At 42.1% G+C, this 24,687-nt stretch overlaps 1 protein-coding gene across 1 annotated transcript; it reads right to left on the bottom strand.

Moving 5' to 3' along the window:
* Positions 1–1,168: 1,168 nt before the first annotated feature.
* On the bottom strand, positions 1,169–19,837 carry LOC130906161 (hepatic and glial cell adhesion molecule-like). The gene is made up of 7 exons (XM_057820144.1): positions 19,394–19,837; positions 16,257–16,598; positions 15,903–16,184; positions 2,287–2,380; positions 2,156–2,223; positions 1,763–1,836; positions 1,169–1,685 (listed from the first exon to the last, which is right to left on the bottom strand). Exons 1-7 carry the CDS (start codon positions 19,482–19,484, stop codon positions 1,554–1,556), a joined length of 1,083 nt encoding a protein of 360 aa, XP_057676127.1. The 5' UTR covers positions 19,485–19,837; the 3' UTR covers positions 1,169–1,553.
* Positions 19,838–24,687: the final 4,850 nt, after the last annotated feature.

The raw sequence follows: 24,687 nt of genomic DNA, 5'->3' as shown, positions 1-24,687 counted from the left end.
TGTATTTTGTTCTTAGGAAACCATTCTGAAGTACATTTACTTCTGTGTTTCGGATCATTGTCTTGTTGCAGCGTCCATCCTCTTTTTAGCTTCAACTGTCTGACAGACGGCCTCAGGTTTTCCGGCATAACATCCTGATAAACTTCCTGAATTCATTCTTCCATTAATGATTGCAAGTTGTTCAGACCCTGAGGCAGCAAAACAGCCCCAAATCATGATCCTCCTTCCACCATGCCACACGGTCGGGATGCGGTGTTGATGTTGGTGAGCTGTTCCATTTTTCATCCACACATGACGTCGTGTGTTACTCCCAAACAATTCAACTTTGGTTTTACCAGTCCACAAAATGTTTTGCCAAAACTTCTGTGGACTGTCCAAGTGCTTTTTTGTGAACATTAAATGAGCAACAACGTTTCTTTTTTTTAGAAAGCAGTGGTTTCCTCCGTGGAGTCCTCCCATGAACACCATTCTTGGCCAGTTATACATATAGTTGGTGTGTGCACAGAGATATTGGACTGTGCCAGTGATTTCTGTAAGTCTTTGGCAGACACTCTAGGGTTCTTTTTTACCTCTCTGAGTATTCTGCGCTGAACTCTTGGCGTCATATTTGGTGGACGGCCACTCCTTGGGAGAGAAGAACAATGCCAAACTCTCTCCATTTGTAGACAACTTCTCTGACTGTCGATTGATGAACATCCAGACTTTTAGAGATGGTTTTGTATCCTTTCCCAGCTTTGTACAAATCAACAACCGTGATCGCAGCTTTTCAGACAGCTCTTTTGACCAAGCCATGATGCACATAAGACAATGCTTCTCATCAAGACAATTCTTACCAGGTGCATGTTTTATAGTGGGCAGGGCAGCTTTAAACCACTCAACAGTAATTGGGCACACACCTGACTAAAATTTTTTGGTAAAAATTGGTTTTCAATTGCTCTTTAAGTCTGCTTAGGCAGGAGGCTCACTTGCTTGTTTTTCCCCCTTCTGTCAATGTTTGCATGTTATCCTCATTAAAATATGAAAACCTATAAATGTTTGGGTAGTTTTAGTTGAAGCAGAGAATGTTTTTTTATCTGTGTGATTTTGACAAAGATCACATTTGATGGTGGTTTTATGCAGAAATGTGAGAAATTCCAAAAGGTTCAGATACTTTTTCATACCACTGGAGTTTTTCTTTTCTTTCTTTTTTTAAAATTATGATTCTCATGTACTTGTTGCAAATTTGTTAAATGCAAAATCTGTCACCAAGGGGTTAATTTCCTTGAAAATACTGTTTGTGTAACTAAAAAATACAACAACAAAATCACTTACCTTAATTTGGCCAATCATGAGGTAAAAATTACAGTATAGACGTATAGGCTCTTTTGTTATTCTAGAAAAATGTCAGGAAAAAACATCAAAGTGTGTGAAGTACATCTACAATATGGCCCAAACATTAGGAAGAGGTTGCATTTTTCACAAATATTTTCAATTCTGGGAAAAATACAGGAAAATCCTTTTGTGGAGTCTCAATCCGTGCAGGATTATCTTCCTACAAATCCTCCGTTGTGCAGCTATACTTGGAGTTGGTTGGCCTGGCTCGTAGCCCTGGTTAGAGAATCAACGTAGTTGTTGTAGCTAGGTGGGTGCTCCGGGTCCCAAGCCGACCCGTTGCTGTTGACTGAAGAGTCTCCTGGGGAAAGATCCTGCAAAAAAAAAAATCAAGGTGATGAATTCCGTAGCATTTTATGCAAGATTTGACCTTAATTTTCCTTAGACATACCTTTTGCTGCAGTACGTAAAGCGACGTCACAGTGTTCTTTCCATTCCGTTGTGCGACCTCAGGAGGAGCAACATCTGTGGGAGAAAAGTAAATAATTCCCGGTTCAACTCCATTTAAAACATTTACTTACTCAGTTAAACAGAAATAAAGTTGAACAAAATTTGAATTACTTTCCTTTTAAAGCACTTAAATTTTGTATTTTACAGTATTACAAGACAATTCGAATGATACCATTTTATTTGCTGCAAATATATATATTTTTTCTATTTTCCCAAGGTGCATGCTAAAAAAAACAAGGCAGAATGTATTATTTTTCATTTTATGCCTGTACAATAATTAATCCTTATAAATAAATGCCTCACTTAAAAAAAAACAAGTAAATTTTCACATTACCCGAGTTACAAGTCACTGTACGTTGGTTATAAAATCTGGAGAAAGACTTTCTCGTGGGTCGTCTCCGCCTAAAACAATAACAAAATGTATGCCTTACAAACGCCATTATTTTTTCTTTTTGATGAACTTACTTTTTAGATGGTGTCCAGCAGGCGCAAATGGTTACCAAGGTGATGAGTAGGAATATGCCACCAGTAGAGAGGATGGTGTAGATGGAACTTCTTTCTATCAAGAGAAAAGAACAGCAGAACTTGCAGTTTTCACTTATTGGCTGATAGAGCTTATAGATATGGCGGAAAACACTCAGGTGACTTGAAGTTCCGCTCTGAGACCCCCCAATTTGGCCAAACTCAAAATTGTCCTACATACATGTGTGATACATCATTGGAAAGCTTAAAATCTCAATTTTCTGGGGGAAGAAACTTTTTAAAGAGGAGGGAATTTTAAAAAAAAATGTAAACAGCGAAACCCTAACTGGCGGTGAGAATACGCAAAAGTATAATTAAAGACGCCATGATTTTAACGAGATATTATCGCGTACTTACCTTGTTTTGATCCAAAAACTCCATGTAGCATGTATCATCGAGTGTCAAGACACAGCTGTGAATGGCTACAGCTGGATTTTTGGAGGATTTTATGGGTAAAACATGGTAATATAACAAGGGTCAGGATGCAGAAATCGCAGACATCAAGGAGTGGGCGAGATGCTCTTTTTCATATATTTACCCTTTTAAACATTTTTTTTTCAATTTTTCTTTGTTTGTTTGTCCATTATTTATCTAACATATCGGGGAAAATGCGACAGTAACAGAAAAATACAATTAAGCGATAGTTGTGAGGTAGATATCTGTGACTTATTTACAGACGCCATTTTTTTCATTGTGATGTAATTTGTTTAAAAGTTTGAAATATGTGAGTGAATAATTTTTTAAAGTTTTTTTTTTTTTTAACTAAATATTAGACATCTATTAATGATTCTAAGCTAAAAATAAACAAAATAATCCAGAAATACTATGTCATTGCCAAAAGCAACAAAAAATATATATGTCGGAAAACACTCAGGTGACTTAAAGTTCCACTCTGAGACCCCCAATCTGGCCACATTTAAAAATTTTCCGATATGCATATGTGATGTGGTCAGTTTTCTGGGGGAAGAAAAATTCTGATCAGGAGAGCATTCAAAAAAAAACAATTTTTTTTTAAACAGCAAAACCCTATCTGGAGGTGAGAGCACGCAAGAGCATAATTAAAGATGCCATGATTTTAACGAGATATTATCACGTACTTACCTTGTTTTGAACTAAAAACTCCATGTGGCATGTATCATCGAGTGTCAAGACAAAGCTGTGAATGGCCACAGCCAGATTTTTGGAGGATTTTATGGGTGAAGCATGGTAATACAACAAGGGTTGCGATGCAGAAATCGCATACATCAAGGAGTGGTTGAGATGTTCTTTTTCATATATTTACCCTTTTAAACTTTTTTAAACTCCTCCGACCGGTCGGAGTCCAGGTCAGGTGTCGGGTCGGGTGCCGGATGGGTAACCTGACGGGTGCTCCCAGGGCGACCCCGCCGTATGGAGGGCTGGTCAGGATTCTGACGATGGAAGTCGAAGATGAGGGTACGGTCAACAATCCGTCCAGCAGGTACCCAGGACCGTTCTTCCGGACCGTAACCCTCCCAATCAACCAGGTACTGAATGCCTCTGCCCCTACGTCTGGACTGGAGAAGCCTCCAAACAGTGTAGACCGGGCCACCGTCGATAAGGCGTGGAGGAGGAGGAGGTGGAGGTGGAGCAACTGGAACCAACGGGCTCTCATGAACCGGCTTTATTCTGGAGACGTGGAATGTGGGGTGTATTCGCATGGATGTAGGCAGTTGGAGCCGAATGGCGGTTGGGCTGAGGATCTTTTGGATGGGGAACGGGCCAATGAACCGAGGAGCCAACTTGCGTGACTCCACCTTGAGTGGCAGGTCCTTGGCTGAGAGCCACACTTTCTGACCCACCCGATAGGCAGGTGCAGGAGTCCTTCAATGGTTGGCTCCGGTGGAATAACTGGTGGCCGACTGTAGGAGCGTGGCACGGGCCCGAGACCAGGTATTGCGGCATCGTCGGGCATAGGCGAGGGCTGAAGGACAGGTGATCCCCGCTTCCTGGCTGGCGAACAGTGGTGGTTGATAACCATACACACACTGGAAAAGGGACATGCCAGTGGCAGAGCAGGTAAGAGTTTTATGGGAATATTCCACCCATGTCAGTTGTTTTGCCCAGGACCGGGGGTTGGAAGATGCCATGCACCGAAGTGCCTTCTCAAGCTCCTGGTTAATCCTCTCTGACTGGCCATTGGACTGTGGGTGGAATCCTGAGGAGAGGCTGACCGTGGCTCCCAGCAGACAGCAGAATTCCTTCCAAAAAGTGGAAGTGAATTGCGGGCCCCGGTCTGAGACGACATCTTTCGGTAGCCCATGTATCCGGAATGCATTGTCCAAGACCACCTGGGCAGTCTCCTTTGCAGATGGTAGCTTTGGGAGAGGAACAAAGTGGGCCATCTTGCTGAAACGGTCTACAATGGTGAGGATGACCGTCATGCCGTCAGATGGAGGCAGCCCCGTGACAAAATACAGTGACACATGGGACCAAGGCCGGGAGGGTACAGGCAGAGGCTGGAGTAGGCCAGCAGGGGGCTGGTTGGATGATTTGTTTCGGTTACAGGTGGGACAGGCGCGGATGAATTCTCGTACATCCCCTCTCAGGGACGGCCACCAGAAACGTTGGGAAAGCAGATTGCAGGTGCGTGTGGATCCAGGATGGCAAGCGAGGCGGGAGTTGTGTCCCCACTGTAGGATTTGTGATCTCAGATTTTCTGGGACGAAGAGGCGGTCTGCAGGGCATGCACTGGGCCCAGGCTGGTTGCGAAGAGCCTCCAGCACTTGCTGTTCGACATCCCAGGTTAGGGCAGCGACCACGCAGGGGCCAGGCAGAATGGGAGCTGGTTCGTTTGTGGGTGTGTTGTCCTTTTGAAACTGACGGGAGAGAGCATCAGGCTTGGTGTTGCGGGATCCAGGACGGTAAGACAACGTGAAATTGAACCGGGTGAAGAAAAGACCCCAGCGGGACTGTCTGGGGTTCAGTCGTTTGGCGGAGCGGATGTACTCTAGATTCTTGTGATCAGTCCAGACCAGAAATGGAACAGTTGACCCCTCCAGCCAGTGGCGCCATTCCTCCAGAGCAAGCTTGACAGCCAGCAGCTCACGATTGCCTATGTCGTAGTTCACCTCAGATGGTGTCAGTCTGCGTGAGAAGAACGCACAAGGGTGGAGTTTGCCATCCTCTGCTGCCCGTTGAGAGAGCACAGCGCCGACCCCCACATCAGAGGCATCCACTTCTACTATGAACTGCCGGTCTGGGTCCGGCATGTGGAGGATGGGGGCTGAAGTGAAGCGTGACTTGAGGAAGCCAAAAGCCTTATTTGCTGCTGAAGTCCAGACAAATGGCTGTTTGGGGCTAGTCAGGGCAGTGAGGGAGGAGGCGACAGTGCTGTAATTGCGGATAAATTTGCGATAGAAATTTGCAAAGCCGAGGAACTGCTGGAGTTTTTTCCTGTTCTCTGGTACAGGCCATGAGGTCACTGCAGAGACTTTGGCTGGGTCCATTTGGATGCTCCCCTTTGCCACAATGTACCCCAGGAAAGCGACGGACTGGGCATGGAATTCACATTTCTCGGCCTCGACATACAGGGAGTTTTCCAGGAGGCGACTGAGGACTGACTGGACATGGCGGGTGTGGTCCGACAGGGTTCGGGAGAAAATCAAGATGTCGTCCAGGTAAACAAAGACGAATTTGTTTAACATGTCCCGCAAGACATCATTGACAAGAGCCTGGAACACTGCGGGGCGTTGGTCAGTCCGAACGGCATGACCAGGTACTCATAGTGGCCGTTCGGAGTGTTAAAAGCAGTCTTCCATTCATCTCCCTCCCTTATCCGCACGAGGTGGTAAACGTTCCTGAGGTCCAGTTTGGTGAAGATGGTGGCCTCCTGGAGCAACTCAAAGGCAGAGGTGAGCAGAGGAAGAGGGTAGCGGTTCTTGATGGTGATGTCATTTAAGCCCCGATAGTCGATGCATGGGCGGAGAGACCCATCTTTCTTGCCCGTAAAGAAGAACCCGGCACCGGCAGGGGACGATGATGGACGAATAATGCCAGCTGCCAGGGAGTTACTGATGTAGGCATCATGGCTTTTCTTTCAGGGGCGGACAGAGAATAAAGACTGCCCTTGGGTGGTGCAGTCCCTGGGAGGAGGTCAATGGCACAATCATAGGGACGATGTGGCGGCAAAGAAGAGGCCTTGGCTTTGTTGAACACCTCTCGCAGTCCATGGTAGCACTCTGGCACATTAGCGAGGTCAGGAGCAGAATCAGAAGGAAATGAGTTGGAGGGCAGTATGGCAGAGCGCAAGCAGGTCCGGTGGCAGTCTGCCCCCCGCTCTTGGACTGTTCCGGTCGTTCAGTCGAGGTGAGGGTTATGCTGGCGGAGCCATGGGTAGCCCAGAATAAGTGGTTGGCCTGGGGTATGGAGCAGGTGAAAACGAACCGTCTCATGGTGGTTGCCCGACAATACCATTGAGATGGGGTTAGTGACGTTCGTGACCGTGCCAAGGAGATGGCCATCCAGAGCCCGGGCTGGGATAGGATAGGGCAGGCGTTGGCTTTCCAACCCCAACTGACGGGCCAGCTCGATGTCCATGATGTTTGCCTCTGCACCAGAATCCACCAGAGCAGCCAAGGTGTGGGTGGTTCCAGAGAGGAGCAGACGAACTTGGAAAAGGGGCTTACGGTGGTTGGAGGCTTGGGTGGTCATTGAGCTCAATCGGATGCCTCCTTTATCCGATGAGCTCTGGCTTTTGCTGGACAGGTGACAACACGATGACCATCGCCACCACAATACAGACAGAGGTTGGACGAGATGCGATGCTGGCGCTCGGCGGCAGATAGGGAGGCATGGCCTACCTCCATGGGCTCTGGCGGGTCAATCTGGCTGTGGGGAGTGGCTGAAAAGCGTGACCGGCCGGCAGACTCTCTTTGAGTGCAAACAGGTGACAGGGTGGAGCCTCCCTTCTCCCGTCGGCGGGTCTGAATTCGACGGTCCACCCGAACAGCAAGGTCGATGGCCTCGTCTAATGTCTTTGGCTGGTCGTGCGGAACTAGTCCGTCCTTCAGATAGTCCGCCAGGCTGTTAAAGAAAGCATCTACCAGAGCGGCCATGTTCCATGTACTCCGCCTTGCCAGGGTGCGAAAGTCAATGGAAAAGTCTGCCACGGTACGATTCCCCTGACGGATAGACATCAGGCCCCCACTCGCCTCCGTCGTTGATGCGCCCATGTCGAATACCTTTAACATCTCTTCAGCAAAGGCATTAAAGGAAGCGCAGGCTGGGGTTTGCCGATCAAACTCTGCAGTTCCCCAAAGCCGAGCACGGCCCGTCAGGTGTGTGATGGCGTAAGCCACTTTGGCCCCCTCAGTGGCGAAGGTCCTCGGTTGTAAAGAAAATTGGAGCCGGCAGCTGGTCAGAAAGGCATGTACCTGGGTCTGATCACCATCAAAGCGTTCTGGGTTTCCAATCTGCGGTTCGGGGGCAGTGGGGTGCTGAAGGACCGGGGTAGAAGGAACAGGTACAGGTGAGGCTGGCATGGCGGACGTATCGGGAGCTGGGATAGGAGGCGAGGCTAGGCTGGTGAGCAGCTGTAGGACCTGGTTCAGCATTTCTTGTTGTTGTTGGATGTGGCGTTACCGTTGATGACCAAGCTGAATCAGCGATGAGATGTCCCCCGCCATCCGACTCAACTCCCCCTCCGCATGTTCCAGACGCTGCATGGCAGTCAGGGTGTTTGGGTTGCTGTTGTCCATGTAGCGAATGTCGTGCGCTGGGTCCTTGCTGGTCAGACCGTACTGTCACGGACCCGACAGATGAGGACCACAAATGCGTCATGTTTACAACAATTTATTGACAAGACCAGCAGGGCAGGTGAAAAGATGGCAGCAGTACAGACAAGGGCTAGGAAGAAGTCAGGTTTCCGAAAGCAAAAGGCAGGTCAAGTTACCAGAGCGGGAGAGAAGGCGGCAGTCGGGCAGGTTCGGATTCGGCCCAATCTGGCCAAATTTAAATATTGTCCGATATGCGTATGTGATACATCATTGGAAAGCTTAAAATATCAATTTTCTGGGGAAGAAAAATTTTGAACAGGCTAAAAAAATTTTAATCAGCAAAACCCTATCTGGAGGCGAGAGCACGAGAGAGGAGAATTAAAGACGTCATGACTTTAACGAGATATTATCGCGTACTTACCTTGTTTCGATCCAAAAACTCCATGTAGCATGTTTCACCGAGTGTCAAGACACAGCTGTGAATGGCCACAGCCAGATTTTTGGGGGATTTTATGGGTGACACATGCGATAACAAGGGTCGCGATGCAGAAATCGCACACATTAAGGAGTGGGCTAGATGTTCTTTTTCATATATTTACCCTTTTAAACGTTTTTTTATTTTTTATAATTTTTCTTTGTTTGGATCGATTATTTATCATCTAACATGTCAGAGAAAATGGGACAGTAACAAAAAAATACAATTAAGCGATTGTTATGAGGTAGATATCTGTGACTTTTTTACAGACACCATTTTTTTCATTGTGATGTAATTTGTTTAAAAGTTTAAAATATGCGAGTGAATAATTTTTTAAAGTTGTTTTTTTTTAAACGAAATATTAGACATCAATTAATGATTCTAAGCTAAAAATGACATTTTGAATAATAAATATAATTAATTACCTTCGTTTTCTGACTGGGTTGAAACAAAAGCGGTTGCGCGACATCAGTAAAAGGGGGTTTCCAGGGTAAAACGGACAAATTGAAAATAGTTCAGGGGCTTAATCTGCCATGAATCTGCTATGGAAACATATAGACATATTGTTCGATTAAACACAATAGTTGTTTGGGCTTAAAGGCCAAATGTGAAGTAAGGTTGGCCGACCATGTTTTTGAATAATATCAATGGCTAAACAATTATAAGCATATTTTCGTTATTTTTTTTAACGCAACCCTTCCAGATTCTTTGTTTAACCCATACCAACGCCCTTGACAACAAAAATGCCTTTCTTCGAAAATCTTTGGAAATCTTCGGAATTGACGTCACACCGAGAACTGCGAGGGAAGTCCGCCGTACACACAGTATTGTTGCATTGCTTCTCGGTAAGATGCCACGGTGGTGTGTGGCGATGTATTGTTCTCAATCTAAAGAAAAGTTGTATGAGTGGCTGAAAGATAGCAGGGCACGTAAATGGACATCTTTTGTTCGCACTAAGCGAATGAATTTCACGCCATCATCGAGTAGTGTTCTCTGCTGCAAACGCTTCGAAGATGCCTGTTTCCTCAACCGGTCTGCTTATGATCAAGGATTTGCCAAAAAGTAAGTGTGATTTTTGGATAGATGACTGATGACTTTGTCAAAGCAGAGCTGCCAACTGTTGTGGAATGAACAGTAGAAGCTAGCAGCGTTAGCCGAAAGCTAACTCGTGGCAATCCCCGATCATAGTTGTTGTTGCGTTTGCTAGGTTAAGCGTGTTTAAATTGTTCGTCATCTACGATATTGTCCGAAAGGGTTAATCCACTGTCAATCGGGAAAGGGGTATGGATGTGCATATAAGCGGGTCGGCGTCGCGGTAATTCACGGTCACGTTGCCGTAAGAGACACACACCGCCGGTGAGTTTGTGCACATTTATTTGTATTTGTATTATGTATTTCCTCCTTCATGCTTCAAGCATTGCATTGCATTTGTACGGTTCTGCGTTTCTTTCGTGGTGATCGCATGATAGCCTTCTAGTTTGTGTTTTACGAGAGCCGCTGACAGGTGACAGCTGACAACTAGCGTGTTGGTTTAGCGTAGCCATTCAGTCAATCTCGCAGCGAATCAGCGAGCGGCGCAGGTCACGCAGTGAATCATGGGAAATGTAGTCTCGGGACAACACTGAAGTGGTGCTTTGTAATCTGTTCGTTTGTGTGAAAAAAACTACATTTCCTCACGCCATTAGACACCACTTCTACAGGCTCTATCTATCGCTCTGCACAGCCTGCCTAGAGCCCCAAGCTGTGTTCGTACTGTTAGCTCCATGTGTTAATAAAGAAACAGTTGTCAGCACGTCGTGTGTTCGATACCTTTGTCAACAAAAAGCTCATAACAAGACACTATGCACGATCCGTTTAAGAGACGCTGGGACTTGAAAGCTGTGAGTAGTAGGAGGCGAGGGGGTGAGATGAGCGAGAAGCAAAACTTTGCGGTCGAATGTGGCGGCAGTCCGCTATTATTTTGTTTTCTTATTGTTGCCACAATAAAGTAGAGAAAGCCATCAACGACTCATCTCCTTCTTTCCCCCCAACGTTTTTATATTATTATTTTATATGCACGAGAGCTGCCGGATCTGCCAAAATGATCATGAAGTCTGATTATAATTTTTTTTAAACAATGCAATCAAATAGACAAAAACATTAAATTATGTGCAAATGCCTGCATCTTCAAATCATGAAAATAATAACAGCCAATCTTGTAATCTCGATGGGTCTTGTCTCCATTCCATGTCAGGTAGTCTAGACGCACTGTTTGCATCCTGATTAGCGTCTGGCTAATACATGTTATGTCCAACATAAAATTATAACCTCCTCTTCTTCCTCCAACTCTTCAAAAACTTGGATCTCCTCCCTTTCGTTCGATATATCGCTTATATCGCTGTTTGAATCATTGTTTGAAGGGCGTTGTATGGCGGCCGTATGGAGCGCTGCCATCGCTGTTCTCGGTGTGACGTATCACTTCCGGGTTCGTCCCCTTTCAGGCTCGAACTTCGGAAACGCGATTATTTTGTCAAATATACAACATATAAATTATTTTTTCATGCTTTATTTGTTGGACAATGTTTAATTACTTTAATTGTGAACCTATTTGGCATGTTATGAAATTACTTCACATTACTGCTTTAAAGAGGAGTGCAAGAGCAGAAACTGCTTTTTCGGTCTTGTCTGTGTTTTCCGCCATATGTTTTATACACTGCAACCCTCCTGTAAAAAGCACAAAAGGAAGTACAGTACTGCAAACAGTACAGTACTGTAACATGTTTGCAAAAATATGTGATGAGGACACTCCTCATCACATGTAATCGTACATACAGTACTGTATTTGTTCATTGTTGTTCTGTTACTGTGTTCAAGTTTACGTACAGGCTCGGCCCAGGAAAGTGGGTGTTAACTTGCTTATTTGCATAAGGACACTATGTGCTCTGACCTAATGGTTGCTCGGGGCCATCCCCGAGAGGAAGCTTTTCTTTCTACCTAATTTTAATGGACTATTTCCCATTTTAAATAGATTCTTTTCAGTCTTTTTTTAATTTTTCTTTTGTATTTTATTCCACGTTTTATTGATTATTAATGGTAGCCTTGACTTACAATTTTTGTCCAGATCACATCATTTATACCTCACAAAACTCAGGACACTAAGGGGCGCAAGTTTTTTGCTAAAAACGTGCGCTTGGGCCAAAATTTTCCGAAAACATACTCATTAATTTCTAATCGCCAACATTTCTCATAGATTTCCAATGGCCCTATTCGCCATTCATTGCAATAGCACAAAAACGTCCATTCACTATTGACGCTATTGATGTCCAACCCGATATCAACAAGAAGTACAAGATACAAGAAGCTTTATTTGTCATTGACACAAGTGACAATGAGATGAAATCCGATGAGTGAGCATCGAGCCGCTGCAGATTAACCACGCCGCCACTAACTCTCTCTTCTTCAGGAATTACAGAGCAGTTACAGAAGTTACAGTACACACATATGTGGGGAGAACAAGTATTTGATACACTGCCAATGGGAAAACCCACTGGCAGTGTATCAAATACTTGTTCTCCCCACTGTATATCATACAACGTAGCATAGATATGACACGACGCACAGGACCAATATCAACAGGGAGGGACCCTGAAATGCCCCCAAATCAACAGGAAGTGACCAAATATCAACAGAAAGTGACCCAGAAATGCCCCCAATCAACAAGAGTGACATGATATCTAAAGGAAGTGAACCGATATCAAAATGAAGCGACCCCGAAACATCACCAAATCAACCAATAATATCTGACTGCAGCCCAGAGCCAAGTGACAGCTGCTACAAACCATGCCTCGTACCAACCACGCCCCTATAAACTACGCCCACATGATGCTACGGTGTATATAGATCATGGGTCGGGAACTTTTTTGGCTGAGAGAGCCATGAATACCACGTATTTTTAAATGTATTTCCGCAATCGCCATACAATATGTTTAAAACTAAAAATACAAATAATGTGTATTTTGTGGAATTTCAACACTTTTAAAGTACAATAAGTCTCTGAATTGTTTTTAACATCATAGTTATGCTGTTGCTAATCAATGATGAGTATTTCTTACCATTAATGCGACTTCTGGTGCTGCATGGTTTTGCTGATGGCTTTGTAGTCTGGTTGATACTAGCAGGCATTGAGAAACTTATGCACGGAACACCATCAGTGCACACGGAAACAAGTTTATCCATTGGTAGATTTTTTTTTCTTTACCGAACTCAGTGAAGGACTTGAATGAATCCTCCCCTCTTGTTGTCCCTTTCATAGTCAAAACCTTGCAATCATGCTGAACTGCGATAAATAGCTTATGTCTGTTGACTCATCCAAAACGAGAGAAAAAAACGGTGCCGCATTTATGTGTTTATGTCCAACTGAAAAATACGATACTCCTCCTCTTTTTTTTCGACAGCAAAATACGGCAGCCCCACTTGAACAGTGTCTCTGCCTCATCTGAGTTGCCTATGCGATTGATAGATACAGTGCCCGCCATAATGATTGGCACCCCTGTTTAAGATGTGTTTTTAGCTTCTAATAATTTTTTCCCCCTAAATAATATGAGACCTTAATGGAAAAAAAGAGAAAAATCCAACCTTCCATACAAGTGCATTTATTTAGTGGGGAAAAAATCCCACATAAAGAAATAATTATTTGACATCAGATAATTTGTGTCACAATTATTAGCACCCCTGGTGTTAATACTTTGTACAACCCCCTTTTGCCGACAAAACAGCACCTAATCTTCTCCTATAATGTTTCACAAGATGGGAAAAGACAGAAAGAGGGATCTTCAGCCATTCCTCTTTGCAGAATCCCTCTAAATCATCCAGAGACCTGGGTCCTCTCCTCTGTACTCTCCTCTTCGGCTCACCCCACAGGTTTTCAATGGGGTAGAGGTCTGGGGACTGAGATGGCCATGGGAGGAGCTTGATTTTGTGTCTGGTGAACCATTTCTGTGTAGATTTGGCCATATGTTTAGGGTCATTGTCTTGCTGAAAGACCCAGTGACGACCCATCTTCAGCTTTTGGCTGCTTTTCAACATATTTAGATTTAAAATGTCCTGGTATTTCAACGCATTAATGATGCCATGCACCCTAACAAGGTTCCCAGGGTCTTTGGAAGCAAAACAGCCCCACAGCATCACTGACCCACCCCAATACTTCACAGTGCTTGTCAGCATGCGCATCTTTCGTGGCACGCCAGAACCACTTAGAGTGTTTTTTACTAAAAAGCTCAATCTTGGTCTCATCTGACCAAAGCACATGGTCCAAGTTGAAGCCCCAATACCGCTTGGCGAACTCCAGACGTTTGCGTTTATGATTGTGAGTGAGGAAAGGTTTTCTCCGTGCATGCCTCCCAAACAGCTTGTTGGCGTGTAGACAGCACCTTATACCTTGCCTGGTACCAGACTCACCGCTGTTCCAGCTATTGAGTTTGGCCACCATTCAGCGGATACAATTTCCAGGGCGGAGCAAGCCACAGCAAACAGACAGCGGAGTGGACCAATTAGCGACGGGCAGACGTGACGTTAGTAAAACGACGAGGGCAGGACGAGGGACATGCGCGCGGAAGTAAACATACGAGGAGAGCGGAGTTTATTCAACATGGCTAGCGCGAGACAGACTGTTGTCAATGACTCGTGTCGATGTGTTTTAGGTAATTTAAAACTGATTTTACCGTGGATTGGAACATATTCTCGGCTCTGCCGTTCACCATCTGTGTTGTTGTGGAGACGACTTTCGACACACAAGAGTGACGTTGCTCGTTAAGAACACGAATAAACGAATCTGATTTGTCGATTGATTTTGTACCTGCTCGAGAGGCCGTTAATGGGCTGGGTCCCAGACTTTTCTCTCAGTGTTTGAAAAATACAGGGAGAACTGTGCCATGCAACCTTATACCCACTGTGAAGTATGGGGTGGGTCAGTGATGCTGTGGGGCTGTTTCGCTTCCAAAGGCCCTGGGAACCTTGTTAGGGTGCATGGCATCATGAATGCTTTGAATTACCAGGACATTTTATATCAAAATCTGTTGCCCTCTGCCCGAAAGCTGAAGATGGGTCGTCACTGGGTCTTTCAGCAAGACAATGATCCTAAACATATGGCCAAATCTACATAGAAATGGTTCACCAGACACAAAATCAAGCTCCTCCCATGGCCATCTCAGTCCCCAGACCTCAACCCCATTGAAAAACTGTGGGGTGAGCTGAAGAGGAGAGGACCCAGGTCTCTGGATGATTTAGAGAGATTCTGCAAAGAGGAATGGCTGAAGATCCCTCTTTCTGTCTTTTCCCATCTTGTGAAACATTATAGGAGAAGATTAGGTGCTGTTTTGTTGGCAAAAGGGGGTTGTACAAAGTATTAACACCAAGGGTGCTAATAATTGTGACACACATTATTTGATGTCAAATAATTATTTCTTTATGTGGGATTTTTTGCCCCACTGAATGAATAAACTTGTATTGAAGGTTGGATTTTTCTCTTTTTTTTCCATTAAGGTCCCATATTATTTAGGAAAAAAAAAATTTGAAGCTAGAAACACATCTTAAACAGGGGTGCCAATAATTATGGCGGGCATTGTAGATAAACAGATACAGTGTATCACAAAAGTGAGTACACCCCTCGCATTTCTGCAGATATTTATCTTTTCATGGGACAACACTGACAAAATGACACTTCGACACAATAAAAAATAGTCTGTGTACAGCTTATATAATAGAGTTAATTTATTTCCCCCTCAGAATAACTCAAAATATAGCCATTATTATCTAAACCCCTGGCAAGAAAAGTGAGTGCACCGCATGGGAACTACATACTGTACATCCCTAAATGTCCAAATTGAGTACTGCTTGTCATTTTCCCTCCAAAATGTCATGTGACTCGTTACAGGAGTGCTGTAAGCATTGCCGCAGAGATTGAAGAGGTGGGGGTGAGCCTGTTAGTGCTCAGACCATATGCTGCACTCTACATCAAATTGGTGTGCATGGCTGTCACCCCAGGAGGAAGCCTCTTCTGAAGACGGTACAGAAGAAACTGAAGACGGTACACAAGAAAGCCCGAGAAAGAAAACAGTTTGCTGAAGACATGTCAACAAAGCACATGGATTACTGGAACTATCTCCTATGGTCTGATGAGACGGGCGGGCTTTCTTGTGTACCGTCTTCTCTAGTCTATTTTCTAGTTCTTATCACTGTTATGTTTTGTCAGCTCGTCTTATTAAAAAATGTGCACCGTCCTCCTTCTAATAGAATAAAAGTTGTTGTAGTAAATTTAATAGTTTTCTCTACAACGTCCAAACCATTTGGATTGATAGCATGAGTTTACTCACTGTAGACAGCGAGCCTGATGGGCAGGCTGGTCACGACGCCGACGGGGTTCTCCACCACGCAGCCATAGACGTCGTCGTCTGCCAAGGTGACGCGAGTGATGGTGAGCAGCTTCCCGTCGTGGGACAACCGTAGCCTGCTGTCGTCGCCCAGCGCCTCGCCGCCTTTAACCCAGCGGTACTCGGCTCGGGTGCCGGTGTCATGCGAGCAGTTAAGGACAACGTTTTCGCTGCGCTCCAGGACGGACGTTGACTCCATTAAGATGTAAGGTCTGGAAAGTGGCTCTGGAAAGGCAAGAGAACTTGACGGCGCGGGCGTCTACTAATGATAAACAAATGCGTTTATCACTAACCTACCATCCACAGTGAGTGTGACGCTGCCCTCGCCCGTGAACGTGTCATCCGTGATGGAGATCTCCACGTCATACGTGCCCTCGTCCGACAGCCTCAGGTTGTGTAGGAGCAGCGACCCATTCTGGAAAATCAGTATGCGGTCCCGATACTCGGGCCTCAGGGTGCCCACGATGTTCGTCCCGATGGACTGCACCACAGTGACCGATTTCTCCCGACGCAGCTGCCACTTGATGACGGGCGGGTCGGCGCTGAAGCTGACGAAGTCTACCGACAGGAGGGCTTCGTCTCCCACCGTGCTGCGGATGAGGGAGTTGGGGAGCGTCATATTCACGGCCAGAACTGCGCCTATGCAGAAATGAGAATTTCAGCGTTTTTTTTAGTTTAGTAACCCCTTGATGCCTTAGATTTAACAAATACATAATAAAGCATTGGGGGATTACAGCACATGAAAATAAAAAGAAGAAAGTAAAATAATTAATAAAATATACTGGAAAATACAACAAACTTGGAAAATTCTAAATTAAAAAAATATACTTAAAATATATTTTTTTAAATTATAAAAATATATAGAGGAAAATATTTTTTAAAGACTATTAAAAAATACAAAACTTTTTTTTTTTTTTTATTCAAACATCTTTAAAATGTAATTTTCTACTCTATACAACCGTACCTCTACATACGAAGTGCCAGGACCTTGTTTGTAATTCGAAATGGTCCAATGTCGAGCAGGATTTTCCCATAAGAATACATTATAATTTCATTAATTCGTTCCACAGCCCGAAAACCTACAATAAATCCTGAATACTGCTTGTACAATTACAAATGGCAATTACTCATCACAAAACAAATAATTTATAAATAAAAATCAGAATAATATTATAATTCCTGTAATAATGTAACGGATCGGGTTCCAATTTGGCGGACGTGTTTTGCGTGCTGTACCTGAACGCACTGTGTGGCAGACATGACATTTCCATCCTCATTTCAATGGTAAGCATAACCTTTTTCCTTTTTTTACCACCTGTACTAACCTTCTTGGAAACCGTGTTGATTTCTCACGAGAAAATCCGATGTGCGTCTGTCAAAACAAAAAAACTGAGGCGCTGTCATAAATCGTCGTACTTCGAGCATGTCGTCGATGTAGAAACAAATCGCGAGTCAAATTATTTATTTATTTATTTATTGTCATCATCATCGGTATCATTGACAGTTGCAAAATGTGATATGATTAGCCAGAAGAAAGAAAGAACCGTTTTTTGGGGGGGTTTTTTCACATGAATTTTCTCCCCAAAAGTTATTGATTTGCCATAGCACTTAGGCAATGTTGTCGATCAGTCTGAGTTCATCGATTAGATTTTACGTCTGATGTGGAAAAGAGTGTGTCAAAGCGATCATATGTCGAGGAGCTACTGTATTTTATTTTTCATTCTTTTTTGTATTTTTTCATCTTAGGATTTTCTTGTTTTTCTTCAATGTAATTTTCTTTATTTCAGAATTTTTAACTAATACAATTGCTTTTTTTGTTACTTCGAAGAAACTGTAAATGAATAAAAATGTAACTAAAGAGAATACTGTATTTATAATTAACTTATTGGCTTCCATTGGCAGCAATAGATCTCAAATTCATTTAAACTTACTGTGGATGCCCCATTGAAAGTGTTAGGCGTCCAATCCATTTTGACTGGGAGGGGCAAATGTTCAATGAATGCCCTAGAAAGGTTAACTTGTAATCTAGTTTATTTATAATGATTACTTTAAACCATTTACCCCCAAATTAACTTGTAATTGGCTGACTTGAAATTTCAAGTTCTGTTAACTTTTCATTTTACAATATACGGTGATCCCTCGTTTTTTGTGATTAATGGGGACCAGGACCCACCGCAATAAGTGAAAAACCGCTAAGAGGGGCGAGAAAAAAAAAATTGTTTTTTTTTGGGGGGGGGTGCCCTACTTTCTTTTAAAACCTTTTTTTTTGGGTTTGTTTTGTGTTCAATGTATTTATTCAGATTTAGCATTGGTAAGAGCGTAAGAGGTAAGAGAGAACATACGAGACATGTTTTTTTCACTTTTTTCGCAAAGTGTTTTTTTTTTTTTTAAAGTATATATATGTATATATACATATATATATACATTTTTGGGGGGATAAAAGGTTTTCAAGCACTTCAAATGTAATCATTATGAAAAGTTTTAAACATGTTACTGTTTCACCAATTTTTTTTAAAAACAAGAATAAAATAGTAGAAAAATGTTTGGCTTTATCAAATGGTTCTTTGAGTGAGTCCACTCAAATCCTGCTCACTTACACAAAATGAGTTGCCACAGCAACTGTTTAAAAAGTTAAACGATGATTGACGCACGCGGCGCTCTGAAGCTTTGGCTTACAAGCCTCTGTGGCAAGATCAAACCCAAACATCTGTCAACATCGTTAACTTTAATAAGCAACTTCAGTGCAGTGCCTGACGAACAAAGAGCAGGGAGAAAGAGGGAGGGAGCGAAAGTGAGAATACACAATCGGCCCGGCACACCTCATCTGTATTTTTTTATTTTGTTTTTAAAAATATGCGATGGACTGAGAGCATGATGTTTGAAGCGCCAAGTAGCGAGGGATCACTGTACTTTAACACCAATTATTAATTTCCTATTAAGCCAGACTTTGACAACAACAAAAACAAACACAAATAGGTGAATCCTTCACTGGAAAGGCGAGGGAATATGGCGGGCCTATACTTGAGACTTCACATCTTCAGCTTCACTACCGGAAGGCCTTTTTGCACAGCAGCAGCACATTGTCATGGTAACCTGTTTCGAAGTCTGTAGGATGCATGGGCCAGCATCCGCTAACAAAAGTGTGCATTGTTCCAGATTGGCAGGCACAGAGTCACTCAGTGACTGTGCAACCAGAAACAATGGCTGGACAGTGAGTGAGGCCGTAACAAAAGTGAAACTAAGTGAGTTTTTCATATTGTTAGATATTTCTTTAAGATGCAAAATAAATAAATAACGGCTACACTGCTCTCAGGATACTAGCAAATCATCATGCTGCAGTGACACTCGCTTGAGAGTAGCACCAATTATTTTATTTTGGTTGTTGTTGTTGTTTTGCAAGTTTCAAGTTAACATGAGTCAAAAATGAGACTAACCTGTACGGAAAATGTCCAGGCAGAGCATAAGTAGAATCCAATTAATGATATTGGTTTTGGAGTCAGGCACAGCCATCAACGTTATCTTCATCTTGACTTTCCGGCTGCATCAGCCGCGCCCCCTAATCCAGGAGATGATGTCACTACTGGCAGAGGTTGACCATTGGTTCCTGCCTGCACAACTTTGGAGCTCAATTGGCACATTGATGGGTAAGGTCTTTGTAGAAGAATTAAAAATAAATCTTAAAAAACAATTGGCTATGCAAACTATTGGTTGTTTTTTCTTTTTTATTAGGATTAATTTGTGGTTCCGATGCTGTGAATTTAAACGAGTTTGTCACAAGTAGATGTCTGATCCGTTTGAGATGAGAGGCTCACATCGATTGGACATCTATCCCTGTTAATGGCAGCAAATGATTTGAACAATTAGTCTTCAACTTTAAAAGAAAAATAGTCTCAAATGCATAAGCAGATTTTAAGGGGGGGGGGCAGTGTGATTTAATGTAATTGACTTTTCTATATATATAAAAGTTGTAAAGCAATAAAATGTCTGCAAGAATGAATGAAATGAACAAAAAAATGTATACTTATATAACGGGTCAAAATTATTTTTCGAACAGATCATGTGACTAGCACCTTAGAGGGTCATTTGCTTTGCATGTAATTTAAAAAAAATAAATAAGAGGAGGGCAATTTTATTTTTCAAATGATTTTTTTCTTTGATTGTAAATATTTTTTTTGATTCAAGCAAATTTTTGTGGGAATGAATGATTTAGACACAAATTTCCTACCCATAATATGGCCCAAACACAAAAAGGACTGCTTCAAGAAAACTTTTTCAATGAAAAATTAAGTGTAAAAATGCAAATTATTCAATCTCAAATATTTTTCTGCATTCAAAAACTTTTTCTATGATTGAAATTTTTCCTTTTTTTGATTGAAGTGATTTTTATTTTTGAAAATATATTTTTTGAAGCAACTTATTTTTTGATTGAATAATAGAAAAAATGTCCTAGCCAAAATGTGGCCCAAACACAAATCAACATTACTCCAATGAAAAAAGTTGCTCCAATCAAAAAAAACTTGACTTTAATTTAAAAAAAAAAAAAAAAAAATCAAAGAAAAATAGCTTTCACATTCATTTTTTTGAGTTTCAAATTTATTTTTGCATTCAAACATTTTTTTTTTTGATTGAAGTAGTTTTTTTTGTTGAAAATATATATTTTGATTGAAGCAACTTTATTTTATTGAAGCAACTTTTTTTTGGATTGAATAATAAAGATACAAATCTACCTCCATATGGCTCCGCCCAGGGGATACAGTTTTTGATTGGGGTAACCACATTGGCACGACACCGGTGGGCGTACTATATTCAATGAATAACGATCTTGGCGAAAAGTATTGCATAAGCAGCCTGATTTAAAATTCCCCTCAAGAATGATGGGAAACAAAAATATTCATTGTCAACTTATTATTATAAATATTCTTGTAAGTTAATTTTATTGCTGACACTGCGTTTCGGGGTCATCAACATGTTGTGCCCCCCCCCCGCCCCAAAAGTCAAACTCGGCCTATGCACTGCATGTTGAATTCATATTTAGTAACAATTGAATTGAAATTACAAAAAAGAATACTCATGGAATGAATACAAGCTGTTTAATTTATATTTGTGGTTCATTTGAAAAAACATTCTCATTTAGATAATTATAATACATTTTAATAGCATGTAAATTAAAAGGTTGAATGTGAAGTTGTTAATTTTACAAATACTGTACTTTTAATTGCGTATATGAATGAATCATGAAAAAAAAAGTCAATTTTAAGGGGAAATTACTGATGCTGAATAAATTTAGCGATTGAAATTTCAAATGTTAATGAAATTAATTCATCAATTAAATATAAATAAAAGAAAACAATTTAAATACAATCAATTTTTTTTTCATTGTAAAAGAAAATTTTAAATATTCTTAGTTGTATTAAGTTGAAATTAATGTTATAAATGATAATCACGCAGTTAATTCAGTGTGTCTTAATACCGGGTTGGATTTAAAGAGGCAAAAAAGCGGCAACTTTTCATCTTCCCGACCACGTATCCTCATGAGGGTCGTGGAGGTGCTGGAGCCAGCAAAATATACAAGTAATGCAGGAGGATAATTTTTTATAGGTTTATTTGGATGTAAAAGAGGGGACATTTTGTGCTAAAAGTTTGCCTAACTTTGCTAGCATAATAGCTAATATGACTTGGGATACTTGATGCGAAATCAGTAAATTCATTCATTCATTCATTTTCCATGCCGCTTTTTTACAAATATAATTTTTGAAATGATTCAGTTAATTTCTTTAATATTTAGCTTCAGCAGAGTGGACACGTTATGATCAACCACATTGAACATACTTCATAAAACTGCAAAATATGACTTTTTTATTTTACAAAAAGTAAAATTGCTTACTGCAGTGGAATTTTCCGCCACTGGTGTGATGTTACCGCAGAAGAGTTATGTTATTAATAATTCGCTTTTTTTTTTTTTTTTTTTTAAACCTGTCCTTTTCAGCTGCTTGACACAGAGAATGGGAGTATGAGTGTCCTATTGGTCTGAACAGTTTTACACAACGTACACAAATCAGCAATGTAAGGTGTAGAGCCCAGTATTGTGTGAATCACTTATAAGTGTGGATATATTGACATCCTAGTCTATGCTGCCTGATCGCTAATCCTGGCACTGATAGTTTCTCTACATGAGTGTGTCTAAATTGCACCCAGTCATGCATGAATCCCATCAAATGTGTGACAGTCCAGCAGACAAGTGGAAATGCTGTGTGGGGGCCATTACAGGACCAGGCCCCCTCCCCAGCCAATCAACGGGGTGAACCAGCACAGCCCATCCCTCCTCCCGCAGCTCTGGCCACCACCATCCTCCCAGGACCCAGGGTGGTCCCCAACCCGGTCCCTCAAAGGCCTGCTGTGGATGCAGGATTTCATTCCCACCAGACAAATGACAACTTTTTAACCAATCTGGTGTTTTACAAGTGCAATCAATTGGTTACAGTCAGGTGCTGCTTGTTTTAGCAGAAACTTCATTGCTTCAACTATCTGTGCTGCATCAGCAGGAACAAAAACCACAACCCACAGCGGGCCATTGAGGACCGGGTTAGAGATCACTGCCTTGGACCATCCACACCGCCATTAACCGGCCTTCAGGAAAGGGATGAGGGGACACACTGACGGCCCCTACGCCCGCCCCCACCACAGCGGGCAAAGCGGAATTTTCTTAAAAGGACTCTAATACCCCTTACCCACTGAAACTAGTGGGTCAACGCGCGTTTTTCCAAGCCGATGCATCCCACTAGCAATTGGCATTTGGCACCTTTCCCATTGACGAAAAAAAGCCGTGTCTTTTTTTTTTTTTCATCCGTCTAACCCCCACCCCGCCTCAGCCGACAAGTGCGACCGAATTCATTCAGTTCAAGGAAGTTAACAATGCAAAGCAACATGGAAGCCTCCTTTCCGTTTGTGTTCTCTGTTTTCATGCGTTTTACTGCCCACAAAATGGTCGAAATGCAGCAAAGGATCAACACTGTGCTTGTGCTGAGGCAACGTAAATTTTGGTTTGAAATTGAAAGGAGTCGTGTACGTCACAGGAGGAGGAGACGAGCCTTTGTTTCGTCTGTTATGGCTATTGCTAACGCTGCTACACCGACTGTTCGCCGTATGTGGATCCGGGCTAGAGCACACGGTTTTTGTTTTTTGTTATGACGCATCACGTACTAGCCTACGTCACCACGTAGATTAGGGTGTTGACTGTTGACCCGGGGTTTTGCTTTCACACTGAATGGCGATCAGAGCCGAGGTGATTTTAACGCGGGTCGCTAGGCGGGTCGACTGACACGGGTCGAGGCGGGTCGCTGCACCTTTCCCACTGCCACCAAAAGCCGATTGTTAGCGGGTTGACACGGGTTTTTTGGCCAGTGGGAAAGGGGTATAACAGAGTGGAAAGTGACACTGGGGAAAACAGTTACAACAGAAAAGAGAAAACCTTATATGTACACCGATACACAGTGTATGGCAGAAAACACAGACAAGGCTAAAAAAGCAGTTCCTTCCTCTTGCACCCCTCTTTAAAATAAACTGCTGTATTTTACGCCAGAAGAACTGTTGTGTTTGATAGAACAATATGTCTATGTTGCCATTGCAGATTCATGGCGCATTAAGCCCCCGAACTATTTTCAACTTGTTTTACCCTGGAAACTCCCGTTTACAGATGTCGCGCAAGCGCTAGTTTTAACCCAGCCATAAGAAGAATGTAAGTAATTGTATTTATTATTCCAAATGTGTCATTTTTAGCTTAGAATCATTAATCAATGTCTAATATTTCGTAAAAAAAAAAAAAAAAAAAAAAAAACGACTTAAAGAATTATTCTCTTGCCTATTTTAAACTTTAAAACAAATTATGTAAATAGTGTCTGTAAATAAGTCACGGATATCTACCTCATAACTCTTAATTGTATTTTTTTTGTTGCTGTCGCATTTTCCCCAATATGTTAGATGATAATTGATCCAAACAAGGAAAAATTGAGAAAAAAAAAAGTTTAAAAGGGTAAATATATGAAAATCTCGACCACTCCTTGATGTCTGCAATTTCTGCATCGCGACCCTTGTTATATTACCATTTTTCACCCGTAACATCCCCGCAAAATCCGTTCGTGGCCATTCACAGCTGTGTCTTGACACTCAGTGATACATGCTACATGGAATTTTTGGGTTGAAAAGAGGTAAGTACGCAATAATATCTCGTTAAAATCATGGTGTCTTTAATTATGCTCTCGCGTGCTCTCACCTCCAGTTAGGGTTTTGCGGTTTAATGTTTTTTTTTTTTTTTAAATGCCCTCCTGTTCAAAATTTTTCTTCCCCCAGAAAATTGAGATTTTAAGCTTTCCAATGAAGTATCACACATGCATATAGGACAATTTTGAAATTTGGCCAAATTGGGGGTTTCAGAGCAGAACTTCAAGTCACCTGAGTGTTTCCCACCGTATATAGTTTTAATTTAAAAACAGCACGGTTAAAGATAGTTTAGGACTATAAAATCGTAATTATTTTGAAATGTTTTTTCTTACCTATATTAGCTATTTTATAGACTGAAACACACTAGGGACATTGCCGAACAACCTTTTATCAAAAGTAAATTCAATTAAAAAATAAAAAAAAATAGAATTAAAGTTTCTGTGCTCTTGAATTTGCTATAGACGGCAATTGATGATACACAAAAAAATAAGAGTATTTGTCCAAATTTAGT

Source organism: Corythoichthys intestinalis, chromosome 18 (genome assembly GCF_030265065.1).
Source record: "Corythoichthys intestinalis isolate RoL2023-P3 chromosome 18, ASM3026506v1, whole genome shotgun sequence".
Lineage (NCBI taxonomy): Eukaryota > Metazoa > Chordata > Actinopteri > Syngnathiformes > Syngnathidae > Corythoichthys > Corythoichthys intestinalis.
The sequence above is the reverse complement of the archived record's forward strand: the minus strand, read 5'-3'. Positions and strand labels throughout refer to the sequence as shown.